This window comes from Ursus americanus, chromosome 1 (genome assembly GCF_024610735.1).
Source record: "Ursus americanus isolate L20-20 chromosome 1, mUrsAme1.1.p, whole genome shotgun sequence".
NCBI classification, from domain to species: domain Eukaryota; kingdom Metazoa; phylum Chordata; class Mammalia; order Carnivora; family Ursidae; genus Ursus; species Ursus americanus.
Genome location: NC_142127.1, coordinates 48,553,950 through 48,577,046, shown reverse-complemented (window position 1 = coordinate 48,577,046; position 23,097 = coordinate 48,553,950). Strand labels below are relative to the sequence as shown.

Sequence of the window (23,097 nt, the reverse complement as noted above, 5' to 3'; positions counted from 1 at the left end):
TGACAGTTTTATGCCAATCAGAGTTTATTTCTTAGCTGGCTGTGATTTAAGATTTGTTACAATGACAGTTATAAAGAACACAGAGCAGCAAAAAGCCATGGGCTAAGCATTTGGAGCCTGGAACCTAGACTGGCAACAGAAATGTAACAGTATCTCAAAAGTGTCAGCTCTGGAGTCAGAAGGCCTGCATCCAAACCCTGACTCTGTCACTTTACTAAGCCACATTGGCAAATCACTTATAATATCTTTTTTTTTTTTAAAGATTTTTAAAATTTATTTATTCGACAGAGATAGAGACAGCCAGCGAGAGAGGGAACACAAGCAGGGGGAGTGGGAGAGGAAGAAGCAGGCTCATAGCGGAAGAGCCTGATGTGGGGCTCGATCCCATAACGCCGGGATCACGCCCTGAGCCGAAGGCAGACGCTTAACCGCTGTGCCACCCAGGCGCCCCATAATATCTTTTTTTTTAAGCTTCCACAAAGGCAACTTATTAACAGAAAACAATAATTTGAGGAATCCTGTTCATAGCAACCACGGCAACCCCCTTCCTGCAGGTGCTGTCGGAGATGTGGGGTGAGGGTGACATCCTCAATCCACCTGATCTTCATGCCTGAGCAGGCAAGGGCTCGGAGGGCTGACTGGGCCCCTGGTCTAGGGGTCTTGGTTCTATTTCCTCCTGTGACCTAGCGTTTGATGTGGAACGCAGTGATGCCCAGCAACTTGCCCCTCTGGGCTATATTCTGGCAGCTAAATGGCAGCACAGGTAGAGGACTCATCTGGGTCAGCCTTCACCTTCATCTCACCAGTCACACGGCAGATGGTTTCCTTGCCAGAAAGATCGGTGACATGGACAGAAGTGTCACTGAAGGATGCAAAGATGTGGCAGACACAACACACATTTTCTCCTTTAGCTACCCAAGGTCCAAGGCCGATGACCTGTTTTTCCTTCTTTTCCTTCCCCGTGGAGATGCCATTTCTGCATGTCTTCTCCAGACACCGCCACCAGAAAGTGAATTACTTGTAATATGTTAATGTCAGAAATTGTAAAATGTATACCTCTTTCGTCAGGTAGTTATATAAGGATTAAATAAGGTAATACATGAAGAACACTTAGTACGGTGCCCAGGAATTTGTTAATCAATGTCAAATGTTAGTTGTTTTTATTGTTGGAGAGAGAAGCTCTGATTTCAAACCCAGACCTGCCATCTATTCTCGGTGTGACACTGGGTGACCCTCCCAGTTAGCTGATTAGGGCAGGAGTAGGTAAATCTGATACGTCCAACTCAGCACTCGTCTCTAGACCAGCATGTGGGACCTTCTTATCTTAGCCTTCCCTGGTTTGGTTTACTTATCAGTAACGTGGAGTCAGTAATACCACCCAAAAGGCCAGAACGAGAATCATGTGAGATCATTGTGGAAAAGACCTGGATTCACAACAAATGTTGAGTCAATCTGAATGATTACATTGTTCTTATTCTCAGCAATATTTCTTGCCATGTTTGGGTCTTCCTTATGAACTCTTCCCTCTGATTTTGCCTTCCCTTTATCTTTCCCTGGTACCTATCTGCTCCCATCACTACCCCTTCAGGACTCTTCTGGCATTCTCTCCTACGAAGCTGCAAATGCCCATGCTCACGTTCCCAGCTTTCCTTGCAGCTCCCTGGCAGAGCCACCTCTGCAAATTGGCAATCGCTGGCCAGTGAGATGCAAGGGGTGTCCTAGAGACTTCTGGGAAACAGACAGAGACTCCTGAAGAGAGCCACCTTCCCATCCATCTCTTCCTTCCTGCTTTGGACATTGCCATCTGAGGCAGTAGTGCTTAGCGCTGCTTCAGCCACCTTGTGACCACATATGGGGGCACTACTAATGCGTGGAAAGTAGCAAAGAGATGAAGAGGACCCATATCCTTAATGACATCCCTGAGCAAATGAACCAGCACCAGAACTTTTGTGTTTAGACCTCTATCCTGAGGGATTCTTAAACATATTAGTTGGAGGGTCTGTTAATTACTGCTAAGAGCATCATCATTGGCAAGACTTGGCTTTCTTCTTAGTCTGCCCATCTCTTCCCCTGGCATCCCTCCCCCCCCAGCTTCCTTCCTATCGACCCCTGGGTTGATCCACAGGGCACTGAAAGTGATCATCAAGCACAGAGGGCAAAATGAGACCCCTAGCTCCCTGGGGCAGGCATGTCCTATCTGATGAATTATTCTCAATCCTATTGTTGCTGCCATCACCCAAAGATTAAGCAGGAAGAACATTTCTTTCATAAAAATCTGAGCCTTAAGACGGGCATTGGAAGTCAGCTCAATAAACTTATTGAGTACCTACTGCACGTATTGGAAACAGAGAGAAGTAAGACTCAGTCCTCACCTTTGAGAGGACTCTACCTGTTAGTGTAGAGTCAACCACAACACCAGGCAATATGTGAAGAACAACAGAGTGATAAATCAAAGTGTGGGCCCAGGACCCTGTCTGTGAGCCATTACTGCTCACAACGTCATAAGGAGCTTGTGCCAGAATGTAAATCAATTTATCACCAAGCACACTGGTTAGCTGTGCTGATATTTTTTTTCATAGCAAACCTTGATGAAGAAAGCAGTGTGTTGCTTTACATTCTGATAGAAGTTCATTACCTCGTCGCGAGCCAGGATTTTGAGTAGTTCTGTTATAATGGACTACAAGTGTTCAAGGAATGTTGAAGAGAACTGAGGTCTTCATGGAGGAAAGGGATATGACAATGTGTCTTGATGAGACAGCTAATTGCTGAACAGAAAGGCATGAGCAGAGAGAACAGAGGGAGGTGCGCTGATAAAACAGTAAGTCTGACCGCACAGGGTGCATATCAGGGCATGCTGGAGGTGAGTCTGGAAGACAAAGTCCAGCAAGACAGAAAGAGCCTTGATACGGCACACGCAGACGTCTGAACCTCTTTTGGTCTAAAATGGGAAGCCATTAAAGTTCTTTGAAAAGTCAGAATATGCTTTAGGACAATTGATCAGGTGTCAGAAATAAAAGCCGGTCTGTAAAGAAGAGAAACAGGAGAGAGAGAACGAGATAATGGCAGGCCTGAACCAGGGAAGGACGCTAAGAAAATGACTGGAGGTGGCGTTACATGAGAGGCAGGGATCAAAACTGACTGCCAGAAAGAAAAACTGACTTCCAGGTTTCAAGGCTAGGTCACCAGAGAGCGTTTGTGCAACTCACCACAGTAGGAGGGTCAGGCACAAAAGGTACTTTACTGGGGACTTTTCTGCCGAGGCCCTGGTGTATAAATCAGAAACACACGGACAGCAGGGTTGGGCATGGGAGTGAGGGATTCAGAATAGAGACCTGAGAACCATGCTCACTGAGCTGAGAGTTGGTATTAGAACACACCAGTGAGAGAGGATATCACCAGGTGAGGAGTAGAGAAGAAAGACAGTCAAGGACCTGCAGAACTGCCTCATTTCAATGGTGGGTGGATGAGGAGGATGGAGCCCGAGAAGACAGAGACCAAGGCATCTTAGAGGAAGAGCCTGAAGCCTGCCGGTCTGCAAACACCCAAGGAAGAGGGCAACCTGAGGCCAGCATGGCCCATGGAACGGGCGCTACAAAGTCTGATGAAGGTGAGGTTCTAGCAACTGGGAGCTGAACTTCCCAAGAGCAGTTGCAGAGACACGGGGAGGGCAGAGGTCAGATTTCAGGATCAAGGAGGAAGGGTAGGTGAGGGAATGAGGCGGCTGACCCAGATGCCCATCTGAGGAAGTCTGATAGTAAAAGTAAGAGGGAGGCCAGGGCCAAGAGTAGCCTTTTTTGTAGAATGGAGAAAGGTATAATAAGCAAAATGGAAGGAGACAGCAGAGAGAGAAAGCTGTGAAAGCAAGAGTGGGCTAACTGACGGGGGCAGGGCCTGGAGGACAGGACTGCGAATGAAGGTGTTAGCCTGTGCAAGGAAAAGACCCGTAGTCTTTTGAGACAAGAGCAAAGGAAGAAAGAATAGCTGAAGAGAAAGAGAGATTCTGAGATGCAGGGAAGCCAAGTTGAAGTTGCTCACAGCACCGCCCTGATACTCTGTAAAGTCAGCCACCAGCTTAGGTTGAGAGGAGTCAGGCTTGGGCTGGAGCCAGAGCCATTTACCAAACTGGTTTAGTGACTTGTCCAAGGTCAAACAGCTGGAAAATGTCAGCACTGGGACCAGAACCGAAGTCTTCCACCTGTGAAGTTCAAGGGCCTTCCTGCTGCATCAGAAATTCTAAACTTTGTTATTCTAGTATGAGGTGATAGGCCTATAATATTTCCTCAAGTACCCTTCAATGAGCTGTTCTACTGGGAAAGCAGTCTACTTAACAAGCAGTCCAACAACAATTTGAGACCACTAGAGAAGTACTGCTAATGTAATTTGTCAAGTCTCAAAAATATTAGTAAGAAATCTCAAATAGGGGCGCCTGGGTGGCTCAGTCGTTAAGCGTCTGCCTTCGGCTCAGGGCGTGATCCTGGCGTTATGGGATCGAGCCCCGCATCAGGCACCTCCACTAGGAGCCTGCTTCCTCCTCTCCTACTCCCCCTGCTTGTGTTCCCTCTCTCGCTGGCTGTCTCTATCTCTGTCAAATAAATAAATAAAATCTTTAAAAAAAAAAAAAAAAGAAAAGAAATCTCAAATAATTAAGAAATATTTTTTAAAATTACAAATCAAAACCACTTCTTTTTGCAAAGAAGTTTCTAATGATCTGCTTCTTTCTCCAAATCCTGGAGAAGACTTTTAATGAAAAGTCCCTACAACTGATTTAGAGGGAAATACGAAAGGTAAGCTTCATTCTAGTTAGACCTTCCCTTTGCCATGGTCCACTCCTTCCTGTAGTTGTGTCCTCTTCCTGGTGACATGTATGACAGGGCCTGAAAACCTCTTCTGGGAGAAGGTAGGTTATGGAGATGTCCCTGAAGAACTGGAAGCCTAGGAGTTCCTTCAGTCTCCAGTGCTTGATGGCCTGGGCTGGCCTGACTTAAAGTGACCTGAGCTTACATTTAGCCAGGGGCATTGTCCTCTGGAGGCCTGAGCAGCTCCTGTGTACACTGAAGATGATGCACCGTAGCCCTGGGCTATGACCCTCTACTTATTTTGAGTTTTACTTAACTAGAAACTGGTGGGTAAACAGGAAATGATACTCCCTTTTTGCTTTATCTTAAACCCAAGGTTTTTCCACCTTGGGACATTTTGGGCTGGACAATACTTGGTTGTGAGGGGCTGTGCTGTGCATGGTAGGGTGTTTAGCAGTATCCCTGGTCTCTACCCACTAGAAGCCATGAGCACAACTCCACCCCCTAAAGGTGTGACAAAAAAAATATCTCCAGACATTGCCAAATGTCCCAGGGAGAAGAGGAGCAAAACTGTCCTCAGTTGAGAAAAACTGCTTTAACCTAATGAGGCCCAGTACCTGTTTTACCATGAAGAGAATCCAAAAAGCAGGTTGTGTTCAGGCTGCCCTGCAGAATAAAGACCTTCTGCCCACAGAGTAATGACCTCTGACCTGGGAGAATCCATAAAAAACACTTTTTGGCTCTACTTTCTCCAACTCACCAATATAACACACTGTTAGAAATACTTCTGTTTCACTGTCCATTGGAACACAGAACACCTGAGTTTCAGACTGGGAACACTATGGATAAGACTCACCGATTTTTCTCAGTGTCAGCAGGAGAGTTGCTTGAAGTCACTGCATGGCCACCGTTGAATTCTGTTTGTGGACTGCTTTTATGATCTATTAGAGCCCCTCAGAACAGAGAGAAAACAAACAAGAAAACAAACAAAAAACTTAGAGATCTACAGCTAAGTTCAGAGGCAGGGTTAGGTTTTAGCACCCATCCATACTCTGCAGCACCTCTCTCCCTGCCCAAATGGTGTTATGCAGCCTTTGTCTACGACACGTCATCAACACTGACTTATTCTGTGATCCCAGCCAGCAAACTGGGTAAAATAATTCATAGTTATGGGAAAACAAGCTACCTTTCTCCAGCAATAGATAGAGATAGTGGACAGAGATTAGAGGCCCCCAGGAGAGGTCCACTGCAATGGTGGTGGCATGCAGGAGTTGGAATGGCAGTGGGCTAGACAGCAGACCAGCTTCCAGTCCCAGCTGGACAGAGTGGGGCTGCCTGCTGATGCAGAATGTACATCGTAGAATGGATTGTCACAATGTGGGTAGGACAAACTGTAACTAGGGAATCATTTCCGGGATAACCCATGTCTACACTGTGAATGAGGGCAGTTTACTGATAAGTTTCTCAAGAGTGGGAGGAACAAATACAATTCTTCTTTCCTGTGACCATGGCTGCCCAGTCATAACTAATCAATCATCCCCCTCTTTTCCACTAAATCTTAATTCAGGTTCAAGTTCCTTTTTTTTTTTTTTTTTTTTTAAGATTTATTTATTTATTTGAGAGAGAGTGAGCTTACTCCAGTTGGGGGAGAGGTAGAGGGAGAGAGAGGGAGGATCCCAACAGACTCCCATGGGAGGGGGTGGGTGTGACGTGGGGCTTGACCTCACAACCCATGAGATCATGATCTGAGCAGAAATCCTGAGCTGGATGCTCAACCGACTGAGCCACCCAGGCTCTCCAGCTTCAAGTCCCCCCCCCCTTTTTTTATTAAAGTTTTTATTTATTTATTTGACAGAGAAAGAGAGAGAGCACCCACAAGCAGGGGGAGCAGCAGGCAGAGGAGAGGGAGAAGCAGGCTCCCCGCTGAGCAGAGAGCTGGACCAGGACCCCAGATCATGACCTGAACTGAAGGCAGACGCTTAACCAACTGAGCTACCTAGGCGGCCCTCAAGTTCCTTCTTAACATGCTTTACATCAGAAGTCCCCATGGTGCAGATGCCACATGATCACAACTTCATGAGGACAACACATGAAGCATCAACATCACTTAGACACTTGTTAGAAATGCACATTCTTGGGCCCCATCCAAAACCTAGTGAATCAGAATGTCCAGTGGTGGGAGCTGGCCATCTGTTTTTAACAGGCCCTCAAGGTGACCTGGATCCCTGCTGAAGTTTGACAGACACTGCTCCAGATCAATGATTCTTAATCCTAGCTATACATTCAAATCACCCAGAAAGATTTTAAATATGCCTAAGCCTAGCCCCTAGGGATTCTGAAACTGACCTGGGGTAGGATTGGCGTCAATTTTAAGAAGCTCTCTGGGTGATTTTAACGTGTGGCCAGGGCTGAGAATTACAGTTTCACACAGTCACTACTAATCAACTGGTATGGGGAGAGACTGTCCCTATTTACTATCCTTATTTCAGGTCATCTAAAAGCATCCAAACCAAAATATAAACAGTGAAGATAATCTGTTAACTTGGCAATTGTGATATACTGCACAAGATGCATAAAATGTGTAAGGTTGGGGGCGCCTGGGTGGCGCGGTTGGTTAAGTGTCCGATTCTTGGTTTTGGCTCAGATCATGATCTCAGGGTCGTGAGATGGAGCCCCATGTCAAGCTCTGGGCTCAGCAGGAAGTCTGCTTAAGACTCTCTCTCCCTTTCCCTCTACCCCTCCCCACCCCCACCCCCAGGCTCTTTCTCTCTCTAATAAATAAATAAATCTTAAAAAAATGTAAAAGGTTGAAGTTGTAATGATTGAACATAGAGCATGATGAAGAGTGCAGAAAAAGGAATATAGAAATCAATGGTTTTATGTTGTCTATTCTGCGAAGAGTAAGCTCTGATTCTGTTATTAGTTTGGTTCCTTAAACATAAATATCTCTTACGTAAAAGAAATGGAATTCTTCGAGCTATCAGTGATAGATTAGACCATCTGTTGTTGTTGTTATTATTGCTATAAACACCAAAAGAATAAAGATAAAATTTTAAGTGGAACATTATTATATTTTTATTATTACACAAAAAAACATTATGACCAAACAGTGAAACAATGTTGAAAGAAGAAGAGAAAAAAAAAAAAGAAATCAAGAAAAATAGCTGCAGCCTTCCAGAATTTCATGACCTGATTCCCTTCCTTCCCTTCCCTGCCATCTCTTGATTGACTGACCCCTCCAGTGAGAGGATCAGGCAGGTGCCCTCTCCTGGAGATTCTAAAACACTGTTTGGCCTAAGCTCACTTGTAATACGGTGACAAGCAACATAAAAGCAAGAATTGACTTAAAAAAGGAGGAAGGGGAGCCTACTTCGGGGGCACAAATAACTCTCTTTCCTTATTAAGAATAACAAGGTTATTAATCTTTAACCTTGTCCTCTGGCCCAATTCAGCAGAATGGAGAGCAACCTACCAGGCACTGATCAAAGCCCAAATGGTATCACCCATGTGGAAAGCTGAGATTGCCGTTGTCTCCACCTATCTGAGATCTTCAAAATAAAGAGGAGCAATAGCAGCTTAACAGTAATTCAGAGAGGAGAAAGCAAAGCAAGAAAAGATCACCAAGTCCCTTTTGGTTTGGGACTTTCAGGAGAAAGATGCTATGCCCACCTCCAGAGAGGAAGCGCCAACATCTTTACTTGAACTTAGTAAATGCCCCCAGTTACTTTGCTTGGGTTTCCGATAAAAACCCACAGAATTTCTGTTCATGTAATTGAAGGAAAAACTTATTCCATGTTTCTCATTCATTTACACTTCAGTCATCAAAATATTGATTTTTAAGAGTTATTTGAAGTATAAAAATCAAACAGAAAACTTACAGCATATTCCTAATAAACTTAGATGAAGTCTGTTCCTCCATCCCCCAGCTTTGCCTGAAGAGCAGGGAGAAGGATTTGAGTCAGAGTAAAAACATAAACTTCAATAAGAAGGAGGCCATCAAACTACTGAGTTCAAAGCAAAACCCAATATTGTGAAATATTTTTAAGTATGTCCTGGTGACAGCTGGAATCATCTGGCATCTCTTTGGAAATTAATTGCTGAACAAGGAGATTGGAGAAGCAAAGATATGGAGAAAACCAGGAAGGTAAAACAGGGTGGTCCATTCTAAGCGAATAGATCAAGTTAAAAGAAATAAGACCAGTGACTTGGCTGAAAAAATTCAATGATGAGCTTGCATAGCAGACCTGAGGCGCGTGCAAGTGGGGCAATAGAGGCTTCTCCAAATAGGGGTCTCTTTTCCTCAGAAGAGCATCCCTAAGTGTTTTGGTTCAACGAAATAATGCAATGCTGGGAGGGACTTCTCTGAAGGAGTCGAATCTTTCCAAAGTCAGATTGAGCTCAATGAGCCATTCATATTTCCCAGGAAAGTCAAGCCAATTCTCCACTGGATCATTTTGGAATAAGACAGAAAGGTGTCTGGCCAAAAACACGAGAGAGCAGGCAGTGCAAACTCAAATATCTTTGGGGTCACCCAGGTAACATAAATGTGTGCACTGTCAGGCAAAGAGGGTGGGAAGTGGTGGGGTCTGTGGTGAACCAGAGAATGTACACCCCACCCAAAGACATTTGGGTTCAAAGTTTTTTAAAAAAACACTGTGTCTGGCCAAACAAAACATATCTGCATGGTGATTACACTGGAAGACCTCCTATTTATGACTTCCGCTAAGGAGAAAGGGTCTAGGCCATGAGTCAGTAACAGGTAGGCATCCTGTCTCCACCCCCTCAAACAGTCTCCTCAAATTCAGGAAACACTGCTGCTCCCTGGGCTCCCCCTCTTTTCCTTCTCTCCTACTCCCTAACTTCCCTGCTCCAAGGTAAAGTCCGAGTTCGGTATTTCCTTGAAACAGAGGCTGAGTGGCAGATTCCAAAGGAGTGGGAAGTGCCCAGAAATTCTTTGCTGGGCCCAGCAGATAAACTGCAAACTCTACTGTGAAATCCAGGGCACCTCATCTTCACATTTCAGAAAATGCTGGCATTAGCATGAAAGGCCGTATTTTTAAAAATCACAGCTTCTTCTAGCAGAAGTCCAGAAACTTCAAACTGCAAAAAGGAAAGATTCTAATATTTTTTAAATGTTTAAAACCACTTATTTAGTCTGTCTAATGTTCTCATTTTATGATGATGTTAACTAATGGAGGGTGGCTTAGACCAGATAATCAATTTCTTTTTTAATTTCTTGTCCATGGCCTTCCTCCCCACCATAAATGTTCTCCATCAGTTTGAGATCGATGTACCAATATCAGGGTCATAGAAAGACCTTCTTGAGAAGCTGAACTTTCGTAAGTCCCAAGGTAGATCAGACAGAAATATGTCAGCATCCACTCCAAGAGGAGGAGTTGAGGAGACGCAATCGGTAAGGAGAGCCACAACTAGACCGGTTTCCCCAGTAAACAGATCAGTAGGCAGAGGGGGCGGCTGCCAAGAAGCTGAGCTTATCTCTGTCTACTCTTTCCTTCTGTGAAATCACTGATCAGGATCCTCTGCAAGGCTGCCCCTGAATTTAAACAGCTGTCTCCTACAGGAAAACAGAGGGTCCATATCAGGTGGTCATTTCCATCTCTGGAACCTTCTCTGGAACGTCCCTGAATATAGGACACCCATGCCAAACCTCTAATGACCCCACCTGTGTGGTCACCAGGCTCACTGTAGTCTTGATCCTGGGCACTTTCCTCGCTATCCCCGGCGACAGTGGGCTGCAGATCTCTGCTTTGGTCTGAAGGGTGCCCTGTGGAATGAAACAAAGGAGGAACTTATCAAGCTTATACTCCCACATCTGGATGAATTATCCAAGTGGGTCCCACAATGTGGCTAGGGAAACCCACACTTGTCTTATGGTTTGAGGCTCCAAAGTAATAAATCTCACCAACAGATTCGATATTTATTTTTATGATTTAATACAGTGTGGTTGAAAGGGGCTAATTGTAGAAAACAGGGGAACTGGTAACTGTCCTGACTGAACTCCCTAGCAGCTTGGTGACTTGATAATTCGGATAACCTCTGTCTCAATGATTGCATTAGTCAAATAGGGAGCTGGGTAACAAATAGAGGTCTTAAGTGTACCAGGACAGGGTTTCCGGTTGGACAACTGGATGGTTTTCCTATTTCCTTTTCAGTTGTACCACCAGGGAAGAAAAGGAGGGACAAGGTCCCCTCCCTTCCTCCACATCTCCGCCCCTTACGCATGTCTGTCCTTTCCTTTCATCTTGTAGTCCTGTTCACTGACAGTTGGGGATCGACAACCAATAATGCTGTCATGGAAAAGAGAGACTACACATTCCACTAGGTTGAGGACTACCACAATTGCAGCTTTTCATTGTCCAGTCAGCTTAGCTCATGTTGATAAATACCTAAGTACTTCGCTACCAAAACAGCTCACGACTTGAGTGGAAAAATACTGAAGGGTCTATCTTGGCTATCACATGTCTTCTTCCATTCTCCATGACACTCGAGGGCATGATGGGTTGAAGATGTTCCACCACCTCAGACTACCTCAGGTATCTGAAGAGGGCTGGTTCTTTTCAGTTGGATTCCTTGGCTGTAGAAGAAACCACACTGGTAGCAGGGCCCCTCCTCCCCACAGAGGAGATATGCTTCAGGCTTTGCCCTGAGGCAGTGCCATCTCCTTTTCCTCTGACCTGCAATGTAAACCTTGTTCTGTCTCATCCTGCACCTTCCTTCTGACTCTGGTTGTTTCAAATTTGCTGGCAGTACTTCCAGATATACCATATACCATTTGGGATCTCTGACCTTCCTCCTTTTTTATTTTCTTGGATGGCATTTTTTTTTTTCCATCCCGTCCCTCTTTCTCCTTCTGAGTGACTCTCTTACCTCAAACATCACCTTCCCACACCCAGCCTGATGGCACCATGTCTCTCCATGCCCTTGAGTTGGCCCAGCAAACTCATGTTAAGCAACGCTGGCTGCTTCAGAGTACACTTAAAGAGATACAGTCCCTACTCTCATGGAGCTTACATTCTAATACAGAGGGTAAGAATAAAATGAGGTAACAGATGTTAGACACCCTAAAACTTTTAAGAGGGTGAGGTGGGTAGATTAGAGTCCCCTCAATATTCCTGTCTATCTAGAACTTCAGAATGTGGCCTTACTTGGAAATAAGGTCTTTGTAGATGTAATTAGTTTAAGATGAGGTCATACTGGATTAAGGTGGGTCTTAAGTCCAATGATTAGTGTCCTTATAAAAGGCCATGTGAAGACATAGACACAGGGAGAAAGCATGTGATAATGAAAGCTAAGAGTGGAATAATGGGTCTGTAAGCCAAGGAATGACATTGTCAGGAACTACCAGAAGCTAGGAGAAAGGTATGGAAAGAATTCTCCCTCGGAGCCTCCAGTAGAAACCAACCTCGCTGATTTTGGACTTCCAGCCTCCTGAACTGTAAGAGAATAAGTTTCTGTTGTTTTATGCTACAAAGTTTGGGGTAATTTGTTATGGTAGCCCTAGGAAACTAACATGAAGAGGTAAAGCTGACAGATGTTAAGAAATAAGAAATAGAAGGAAAAGATTAGGTACATGTATTCAGCTTGATTTGGCTGGGGGGTAGGGAGTATTAAGAATAGGAGTTAGGGAAATGTCCATTATTTTCATTTAACAAACACAAATGTAAGGATTATTATGTTCCATGCAGTGTTCTAAGCCCTTAAAAAAAATTAACTCATCAATCTTCATGGTAACTCTAAAAGGTAGAGGCCACTTTTACCCCCATTTTACAGTTAAGGAAACTGAGGCCCAGAGTGGTTAAATGACTTGCCCAAGAGTTACACATGGCTGGAGAGTGGCAGAGCCAGGGTTCAAATCCAAGCAGTTTTGCCCTAAAGTCTGAATTCCTAAATATTACATGGTACAGCCCCATTTATGTAAACATTTAAAAAATCATTAACCTCTACTCTCATTTTTTCCTTTATAAGTGGAAGTAAAAATTCAGACTTTATTTCTTTCACATGCCTGGGCCTCTAAAGTCTCACAGATCAGCCTCACAGGAGGCCGCTCTGGCCTGAACTGGCATTTGATGACCCACCCAGAGAACAGACCCAGAGGCACGGTTTCCAGCAGGGACACTGTCTAGGTAGATTTCTTGGTTGGGGATCTAGGCTGGGTAAGTTTTCCTGCCCTCATAATGGACCTGGCAAACAGTGCCTACTGTATCTGGCAGAGATGGTGCATACAGATGAGGCACAAAAGCCCAACCTTCCCCTCCTAACTGCTGCTGGCCAATTGCACCAGGAACCCGTGTCGTTTCTGGCTGGAATGACAGCTGGTCGGTAGCCATCTTATCAGAACATAAAGAGGCCAACTTGTGGGAGGTCTGACAGGCAAATACCACCAAAAGCAGCACTGAGAAAGTAAAATGCTTTTTTTAAAGCATAGAATCTCACTGACAGATTTTCTTTTTTCAACAGCCACATCAGAAACCGTGGTCTCCACATGAAACAATTCTGGTAATTCCAGGCCTACGAGAACATTTTCCACTTTGATTTTCCAGTGCTTAATTCCAGTCATTATCCCGGTCAAACTTTGACTGAGTTCAAAGAAAGTCTTGCCTGGTAATTGCTTTCTCTAACTTGGAAACTAAGGAGGAAGGTTTTCCCTTATCCTAGAGATCAGTTTCTTGTCTGCCCTGGAACATGGCTGTTTGGGGAATTCCCCTTGCCTTCAAGCACCCAGGGACTGTCACTCTGTTTTCTTCTGATTCCCAGCAGCCTTGGGTGGGATTTACTCCCTATAATATATGCCCCGCCTGCTTCCAAAAATGACCGGAGGAAGCTTCATAGATTGTTTGTTTCTTGCGGTTGTGTTAGTTGGCTCTAGCTTAGCACTCCTCTTAAGGCTGGGGCAGATGTGTCTGTCCTGGTTCCATCTGAGTTTCTCCCACTCCTTTTTAAAAGATTGTATTTTTAAGAGCAGTTTTAGATTCTGAGCAAAACTGAGAGGAAGGTACAGAGATTTCCCATATATTCCCTGTTCCCACATAGGCATACACTATCAACACCACCCACCAGAGCGGTACATTTGCTACAACTGATGGACCTACACTTGCACTTCTTAATTACCCAAAATCCATAGTTTACATTATGGTTCACTCTCAATGTCGTCCATGATATGGGTTTGGATACACGATAATGACATATATGCATCATCCTGGCATCATACAGTAATTACACTGCTGTAAAAAATCCTCTGGGCTCTATTAACCCCTCCCACACCCGTGGCAATCACTGATCTTTGTACGGCCTCCACAGTTTTGCTTTTCCCAGAATGTCACATAGTTGGAATCATTCAGTACGTAGTCTTTTCAGACTGGCTTTCACCTTGTAATATGCATTTATATTTCCTGCATGGCTTTTTGTGGCTTGAAAGCTCATTTCTTTTCAACACTATATAATATTCCATTGTCTGGATGTACTACAGTTAATTTATCCATTTACCAACTGAAGCACATCCTGGTTGCTTCCAAGTTGAGCAGTTATGAGTAAGGCTGCCTCAAACATCTGTGTGCAGGTTTTTGTGTGGACGTAAGTTTTCAGCTTCTCTGGGTAAATCCCAAAGAGCATGAATACTGGAGCATATGGTAAGAGTATGTTTAGTTTTGTAAGAAACTGCCCCACTGTCTTCCAAGTAGCGCTACCATTCTGTGTTCTCATCAGCAATGAATGACCTGTTGTTCCACATCCTCATCAGCAGTTGATGTTGTCAGTGTTCCCGATTTTGGCCCTTCTAGTAGGTGCATAACAGTATATTGTTGTTTTAATTTACATTTACCTGCTGACATGATGTAGAGCATCAGACTGTCCCCTCTCGATGGGGAAAAGAATAAATTTTATGTTGCTTTTGTGACCACCCCAAAAGCATTTAGCAGAGTGTTCTGCATGGAGAGGATGTTCAGAAAATGTTTAGGGGAAGGACACCAGATCAGGAGTTAGGCGGTCTGGATTGCAGGGAGTTTTCTTAGCCACCATCTGTAAAATGGGGTAAGATGCTGAACCTACTTCTCAGGGTTACTGTGATAATTACAAAAATAAGGTGAGTGAAACTGTCTTGTATAAACTAGAAATTGCTATGCAAAAATATAGCATGTTAGGAAAGTATTTCTGTTTGTTAATCAAAAAGGAAATAACTCCCACCTCTATGATCATTCCAGCTTATGCAGTTCTAATTTCCTATAAATCAAAGTTATTTACTTTCCATAAATCTTTCCTAAAAAGATAAAGTTCTAGATGTTTATAGCAGCTTTATTCATAGTCACCCAGAACTGGAAACAAATGTCATTTAGCTAGTAATTGGCAAAACTGAGGTATATCCATACTCTGGAATTCTGGTCAGCAATGAAAAAGAATAAATTACTGTTAAATGCATCACCACTGATGAATCGTGAAAGTATTATACTAAATGAAAGAAGCTAGACACAAAAGCTTATATGCTATATTACTCCATTTCTATGACATTTTGGGAAAGGCATAATTATAGGGACAGAAACCCATTAGTGGTCACCAGGAGCTAAGGGTGGGGGGAAGGATGGTAACAAAAGGGGCATGAGAGAGCTTTCTGGAAATTCTATTTTTCTTGATTGTGAAGGGGGTTACCTGTTCATCCAATTTTATCAAACTGTTTTGAGTTTTACTGTATATAAATTATATCTCAATAAATATGACTTTTTAAAAATCATCAGGACCTAAAAAGATTAAAAGATAAAGTCTTCTCAAACTGATTGTTCCTGGAAAGCAGGATCCATTTTTAACCCACTAGGACGAAAGTGTCTGGTGGGGAGAGCCCTGCTGTTGACGAGGGACCCTTCACAACCATTTGTATCATTGACCATAGCTGGTTTTGACACTAAGTACTTGGCTCAAAGTCTATGAAATTAGCAGGCTCTGGTTGCTTGTACATCTCAACCGTCACAACTTTATTGACGAGAATGGCTACCAGCTGTCACCTCTGCCTCCACCTCTGTGCTTGGTGATTTAGACTTCATGGCCACAGCAAATCAAGCCATGATCCTGCTATGGTTCTCCGTGTTGGGGTTTGAACTCCTAGCCAAATGGCTGTCGCTCAGCTGTTATGCTGCCAATCACCCGTCACTGTGGGTTAAACATGATATGCACACTGAGATCTTCCAACTCCTTAGACATCTGAAAGGCAACTTGCTTTCCACACCAGCAGGCAGCAAATCTGGGTGATATTTAACTCCTGGATTTTAGAATTTCCGACTTTATGGAAGGGGGTGAGGAGGGGACTTGCTATTTTACAGAACAAGTTACAGAAGGGCCTCAAACCAGTGAATGGGAAAAATGATGTCATTAGCATACCACCTAAATCTTAACAACTTTGAGGCCGGTGAAAAATTTATCTACACAAATGAATCAAGCTCTTGGCATGATGGAGCACAGTTCTTTACAAAAACAAAACCAAAACCACTTCAGATCTTTCACATGATACTACTGTATTTTAATTTTCCCGTTAGATAAGCAAGACTTAAGATTTAGAAAATTCTCTCTTATAAAGGCTTTATTGTAACTGTATTTAAGATTTGACAGGTACTATTTTTTTCTCCAAAAGTGAGAGAAATGGTTTCATCTTTTTGAAGTTATAGTATTATTATGCTCACCATTGAAGAGTACTATACAGACAGATTTATTTCCCAGTGAAGTTCATCTTTAGGAAGGGGGTACAGAGAGGGAACTAACATTTACTGAATATCTGCCACATGCCAGGTACCATGCAGGATGCTTTGCATGTAGTATCTGTAATTGATCATCTTCACAACAGTCCTGAGAACTAGGCCTTCATGAGTTCCATTTTATAGGTGAGGAAACTAAAACTCAGAAGTTAAGTAATTTTCCCCAAACCACATGACAAATTATGGCGTAGCAGAGATTTAAAGTCGATTATTGTTCGTTTTTCTTTCCTTTTTCTTAGAATTTGAGGATAGCTGACACACATTACATAAGTTTCAGGTGTACAACAAAGTGATTCAACATCTCTACACATTACACTACGCTCACCACAAGTGTAGCCACCATCTGGCGCCATACAATGCTATTACAGTACCATTAACTGTATTCCCTGTGCTGTACCTTTTATTCTCATGACTTATTCATTCTATAACTGGAAGCCTGTATCTTCCACTCCCCTTCACCCATTTTGTCCATCCTCCTGCTCCCCTTCCCTCTGACAACCATCAGTTTGTTCTCTGTGTTTATAGGTCTGATTCTGCTTTTTGTTTATTCATTTGTTTTGTTTTTTAGATTCCACATATAAGTGAAATCATGTGGTCTTTGTCTTTCTCAGTCTTAACATGTTTCACTTAGCATAATATCCTTTAGGTCCACCCATGCTGTTAAAAATGGCAAGATCTCATCCTTTTTTATGGCTGTATGATATCCCATTGTGTACATATACCACTTCTTTTTTATCCATTCATCTATCAAGGGACACTTCGATTGCTTCCATATCTTGACTATTGTAAATATTGCTGCAGTAAACATATGGGTGCATATATCTTTTTGAGTTAATGTTTTCATTTTCTTTGGGCAAATACCCAGTAGTGGAATTACTGGATCATATGGTATTTCTATTTTTAATTTTTGAGAAACTTCCACACTGTTTTCCATAGTGGCTGCATCAATTATATTCCCACCAGCATTGTACCTGGGTTCCTTTTTCTCCATGTACTTCACCAACACTTGTTATTTCTTGTCTTCTTGATGTTAGCCATTCTGACAGATGTATGGTGACATCTCATTGTGGTTTTGATTTCTACTTCCCTGATGATGGTGATGTTGAGCATCTTTTCATGTGCTTGTTGGCTATCAGTATGTCTTCTTTGGAAAAATGTCCATTCAGCTCCTCTGCCCATTTTTTAATCAGATTTTTGTGGGGTTTTTTTTGGTTAAAGTAAATTTTTTTGACTCCAAAGTCCACTTGCTCAGGTTGGTATATGAAACTCTTCCCAAAACTTTGACTGGTACCCTATGTCCATGTGCCATATCCAAGATGGAAACAAATGGTAGAGTGTGGCCTACTGAAAAGAGCACTGGGTGAAGACTGAGAAGAGGGCTTTGATACCAACCTTTTTTTTTTTTTTTTTTTAAGATTTATTTATTTTAGAGAGAAAGAGAGAGAGAGCACCAGAGGAAGCACATATAGGAGGAGGGGAAGAGGGACAGAATCTTCAAGCAGACTCACCACTGAGTGTGGTGTTTGCCATGGGGCTCAATCCCACAACCCATGAGATCATGACCTGAGCCAAAACCAAAAGTCAGACGCTCACCCAACTGAGCTACCCAGGTGCCCCAGCCAATAGTTAAGCTCACATAACACATAAGGAGAGACAACTTATTTAAATTCTCTGTGCTTATGTTCCATCTGTTAAGGAAAACAATATCTGCCTTTCTATACACAGGAGTCTTTTGAGGAAAAGAAATCCAATCACTCTTGCCAGAGCAGTTAATTTTGTCCCTAAATGTTTCTTTAGCATTGGTGGTTCAGTGGTTGAATTCTTGCCTGCCTAAATGTTTCTTTACTATTATGTGAATATAGCCTAAATAACTATGATTCCATATGGGAAAAAAAGAAACTTGAAAAAAAATTGAAGATATAGAATAAAGGCATCTTGAGTGTGTTACTGATCACAATCACGTTGAGTATAGTTGGCAGGTTGAGGTGGTAAAGATGCCACTTTGGGCAGCACCTCTTTGCGGCCAGATTCTGGAGCTCTATATGAGGTCCAGAATGGAGAAGCTGATTCAAAGTTGAAGTACTCATGGACTTCCTCTGAAAGTTTAATCTTGAGTCCTGGGGGTGCAGAGTGCTGCACCAAAGTTTCATCTTAAGCACAGTTCTGTGCCATGTCAATGTATCAGTCACAATCAGACCTCAAACCCATGTTGGCTCTTCACAGCTTCCTCTCTGTGCATTAGGTGAACAGCACTCAGGGCATTTAATTCTAACATGGACAATAATTTGATTTCATAGCAAAGGACATTCCTTTGCATTCCAAGTTATTTCATGGCAAGAATTCCATTGTTTGTGCCAAAGTGAGGTTTGGCAGGGCCCATTTCTTGACAGAAACCTTGAAGCCACAGACCAGGCCTTTTCTCTGTTACACACCACTTCCTCTAAGCCAAGCTGCAGGGGCTCTCTGTATGTCCTGTCCTGTATGTCTTATATGTCTCTGTATGTGTCCTGTCACAAACAAGGCACATTTTCCCAAAGTAAAGCACAACGCTTGTCCCCACAAACATGTTCCCCCTCTAAAATGTTAAGCCTATAGCTGTCAGAAATCAGCCCCAACTTTTTACTTAGAGAGAGCTAGAGAAAACCAGGCTGTGTGCAGGTGGACTGGGCAGGACTCCTCGCATGAACCTGAAGGTACTCTGTCTTCTATTAAACAAAGGTTTAGAAGGCAGTGGAGCTAGCATGCACCTCATAGTTCATCTCAAGCCTGGATACACTAGCTAACACTTTCCCCCAGATGTTGCTTTACTCTTGTATGGGTATGACCTAAGACAACAGGAAAGGAGAAGTAGATGGTTCCTGCCCAATGGCCAAGAAGAGTTTGGAACCTGTCTTCTCTTCTCTCACATTTTGAGGAAGTAAGTGTTTGTGTGAAATGACCAGGAGTCTTTTGGAGTGAGTGAAGAAACAGTGGAATAGAGGCAGAACGGGAAATAGAGATGAGAGGAAAGGAGTGATCGAGGGTGTGCTTGATTTCCTTCTGTTTGTTCAAAGTAGATTTTTGCCTTCAATGGTATATCCACTTGAGCTTCCTCTACTTTTTGGCTTGCGATCAACAATCTGCTTATGCACAGCTTTGTCAGAATGAAAACTACCTCCTGTAATCATTTCTACCTTCAAGAAACACGGGTTATTTCAATGTATATCCTCAGCTATATTTTAGAATGATTTTGACTCTTTGTATCTCACTGGAGTTCTACAGAACTCCCTCCCAATATGTGTTGACATAATACAGAGTACCTGATTGATACAAACAGCATCCTTCTGAGGAACAGCATGTTTTATCACCCTCTGTATCAGAGATGGGAAATTTGATGCCCCAAATTAAACCCCATCGTTCACCATGGTAGCTCCAGCATACAGCAGATACTTAATAGTGAATGAAAAAAGACATTTCCAAATTTAAAATATCATTGTCCTGCACATCTAGGGATATTTCTGGAAATCCAGTTCCAGGAAATTACTACAACCACCCAGTCACTGCCAACTCACGAACAGTGCTAAAGGAACCAAACCTTTAAAGTTAGAAAAGACCAGAAGGAGGCCTTACCTGAGAGAGGTTTAAAAATTCAGGCAGTTTTAAACACAAAACTTTGGTTTTGTTATGAAGTAGGGTCAAGTTTCTAAAAGAAGTTAAATAGCCGCTGATAGGTTGCTATCTGAAATTGTACCCAAGTGTGCTGGAACCTCTCTGGACATGATGCTTGCTTTCCCCTCAGGAAGCAGCATTTAAAGCAACTCTCATTGGCCAGTGTCACATGATGCACCCAGCGGTTCCAGCTGAATCCGGTTTAAAATTCGGGTTCACAGGCTCAAAGAAGCCTAACTCTTGGCAGTCATGGCTGAGACTCTAAAAAGCACACTCCCCAAAAGGCATCAGAAGGAGAAATGGCCATCGTTTATCTGTGATGTTGGAAGGGCCAAGGAGGGGGAGTAAGTGGGAAGTTGAAGAAGGACAGAGAGGGGAAACATTTTCCACTGCACTGAAGCAATTAGACGAAAATGTGCTGTAAACCAGTGGGCTCTTCCTGCTCCTGAGAGTTGGGAGAGAATGGGAAAGAGGGGCTGGAAGAGCCTACTCCTTCCTGGAGACACTCTTTGAAATTCCATTGCCAGGCCCTAGGGCTCCACTGGCTCCACTGTCACCTACTTGAGGCATTTTCCCTCTGATATGGGGAAGCCCACCACTTTGCTCTCATTTAAAAAACAGATCTTGAATTAGAGGAGCATTTTAAAAAAGTGTTTTCAAAAACTTATAGAATGAGATATTGTGGACCTTTTAAAAATCCCCTGCCGCTTATGTGTTTTGATAGTATTTACTGAGGAATGTATGCATTTTTTATTTGAATAAATCTAGTTATATCTACTTTGTAGACACCAAAGAGGTCATTTAAAAAATAATTAGTAAGGGAATGACATATAACTGTTACTTTTTACTTAGAATACCCCATCTATCTGAAAACTAATATGTGTCATCTTATCTTTCTAATTAAAAAGGTATGTAATTTTAAATTCTTTGTTGTTTAAAAGAGCATGTTTTCCTTTGGCAAGAGCCTATTATTAGCATTAACAAATAATAAAAACACAGAAATCATGTCACTTCTCACCAAGATGACATTCAAAGTTGTTTCCCTGGGCAAAAAAAGAAGGGGGGGGGGACTGATAAACTATAGTTTTGCTTGGGATCCCTAGCTCTCTCTCCCAGAGATTCCTCACATCTCATAGAGGCCCTTTATTGCTGGTGCAATGTTATACACGTAGGAAATGGATGCGTATGCACCTAGGGTATTTTTTTCCGTTTGTTTTCTCTTCCAGCATTTGATCACTGGCTGGTGAACTGTTTGGGCCCACAGAGATCTCTAGACCACCAGCTCATGTATTTGAAAGGCATCTGTTTATTTTGAAAATGCAAATGTGGCCTACCTCAAAGACTGACAGGCAAGAAATGACCCACTGAGCAAGGGGAGAGGTTTCCAATCTGGAGCCCTGTCCCTCCCTCTATCAAACCGAGATCACTCGCTGTCAAAATCACTTAAATAAGCTCCAGGAATCTGAGTGAAGGGCCCACAATTAAAATGAACAGGCTCGTGTGTGTGTGTGTGTGTGTGTGTGTGTGTGTGAGAGAGAGAGAGAGAGAGAGAGAGAGAGAGAGAGTCTCCTTCCCTCTCTCTTTGAGGAATTAGCCAGGCAGATCATTTCTCACCTAGTTTAAAGTAATGATGAGGACAGTTACAAAAGGACTCTGCGCCTTTGAAATGGTGGCTCCTAGACCGAGGGCTGCCTGGAGGAGGGCCCTACAACGGGGACACTGGCCTCTTAGCAGCCACAGCCCAGTCCTGGGGACGGACTCCCGGAGAAAGCCCAGGAAGGTTAATACCCCGACTTTGATCTCTGTCAAGGCATACCAGCAAGAATTAATTTACATTTCAGATGAAAAAGGTTGACAGCATGAAAAGGCATCTTGTTTCTGGTATGTGAACGTGCCGTAATAGATCGGGAATTCTGAAAGGAAGTTCTGAGGAAGCTAAAGGGATAAGCTGTGCGGCTGCTTTTATTGGGAAGGAGATGAAAGGAAAACAAATTTCAATATGTGCTGCTCTGTAACAACATGTAGGCCAAATGCTTCCTAAATTTCAAGGGCTGCTCTTTTAAAAATATATAACATATCTTAGCAACACCACTAAAAAAAAAAAAAGGCAATGGGCCAGAACTTGAAAACAAAGAAACGCATTCCACAGAATCTAAATTTCAAGTTAAATGATTTGTTAAAAAAATAAATAAATAAATGAGAGAGTAAGTTTCGAAAACAATCAGAAATGGTTGTGCCAGGATAACGTCCCTAAGCCACTTCCTGCAGGCTTCACAAGTAAGGGAACTGCTAGGTCTGGGGCTTGTTCTACTCGGAAACATCCTAGTGGTGTGAAAAGAGCTTGTAATGAGAAGATTAAGCTTTGGGAAGAACACGTCCCAAAACACAGAAGTTGGAATGAGTTGCTTTGCTTTTTAGATAAACACAACCATGGCTTCCAATATAAAGATAAGGAAAACATTCTCACATAAAAGGAAACTGCCCATAAAATTGCAAATGCTGTTACCCTATCGAGGCATCTTTTCTGCTAACACAACACCAGCACCTCAATTCCTGTCCGTGGTGTTGGACTAAAGGGCAAAGAGACTCTGCCTGCTTTTCCTCTGGCTGCCACACTACTTCCAAGAGGGAGAGGTGGCATTAGTACCACCCTCAATGTCCTCATGTCTGCCCAAGCCCCTGTAGACTCAATTAATGGAAGTTCCCTATGCCACTTGATAAGTAGGAACACAAGCTGCTGGGCTAAAAAAAAAAGGGGGGGGGGAATGCTTCCAAAGCTTAAAAAAAAGAAGCACCTTGCAGACATGTGTTCTCTCCAGTTCTGCAAAACAAAATTACATTTGATGGTACCTACCGCATAGGTGCTCTACTGAAAATGCAATCACTACTGGCCTGATAGG

General features: G+C 43.0%; 1 protein-coding gene across 2 annotated transcripts in view; it reads right to left on the bottom strand.

Moving 5' to 3' along the window:
- Positions 1 to 23,097, bottom strand: part of MYO3B (myosin IIIB) — a 428,494-nt gene that overhangs the window by 109,999 nt on the left and 295,398 nt on the right. For both annotated transcript variants that reach the window (XM_087861309.1, XM_087861314.1), the window contains 2 exons: positions 10,480 to 10,581; positions 5,653 to 5,737 (listed from right to left, as the gene is read on the bottom strand). In XM_087861309.1, the coding sequence (XP_087717435.1) occupies positions 5,653 to 5,737; positions 10,480 to 10,581 (187 nt within the window). The remainder of the gene's footprint in view (positions 1 to 5,652; positions 5,738 to 10,479; positions 10,582 to 23,097) is intronic.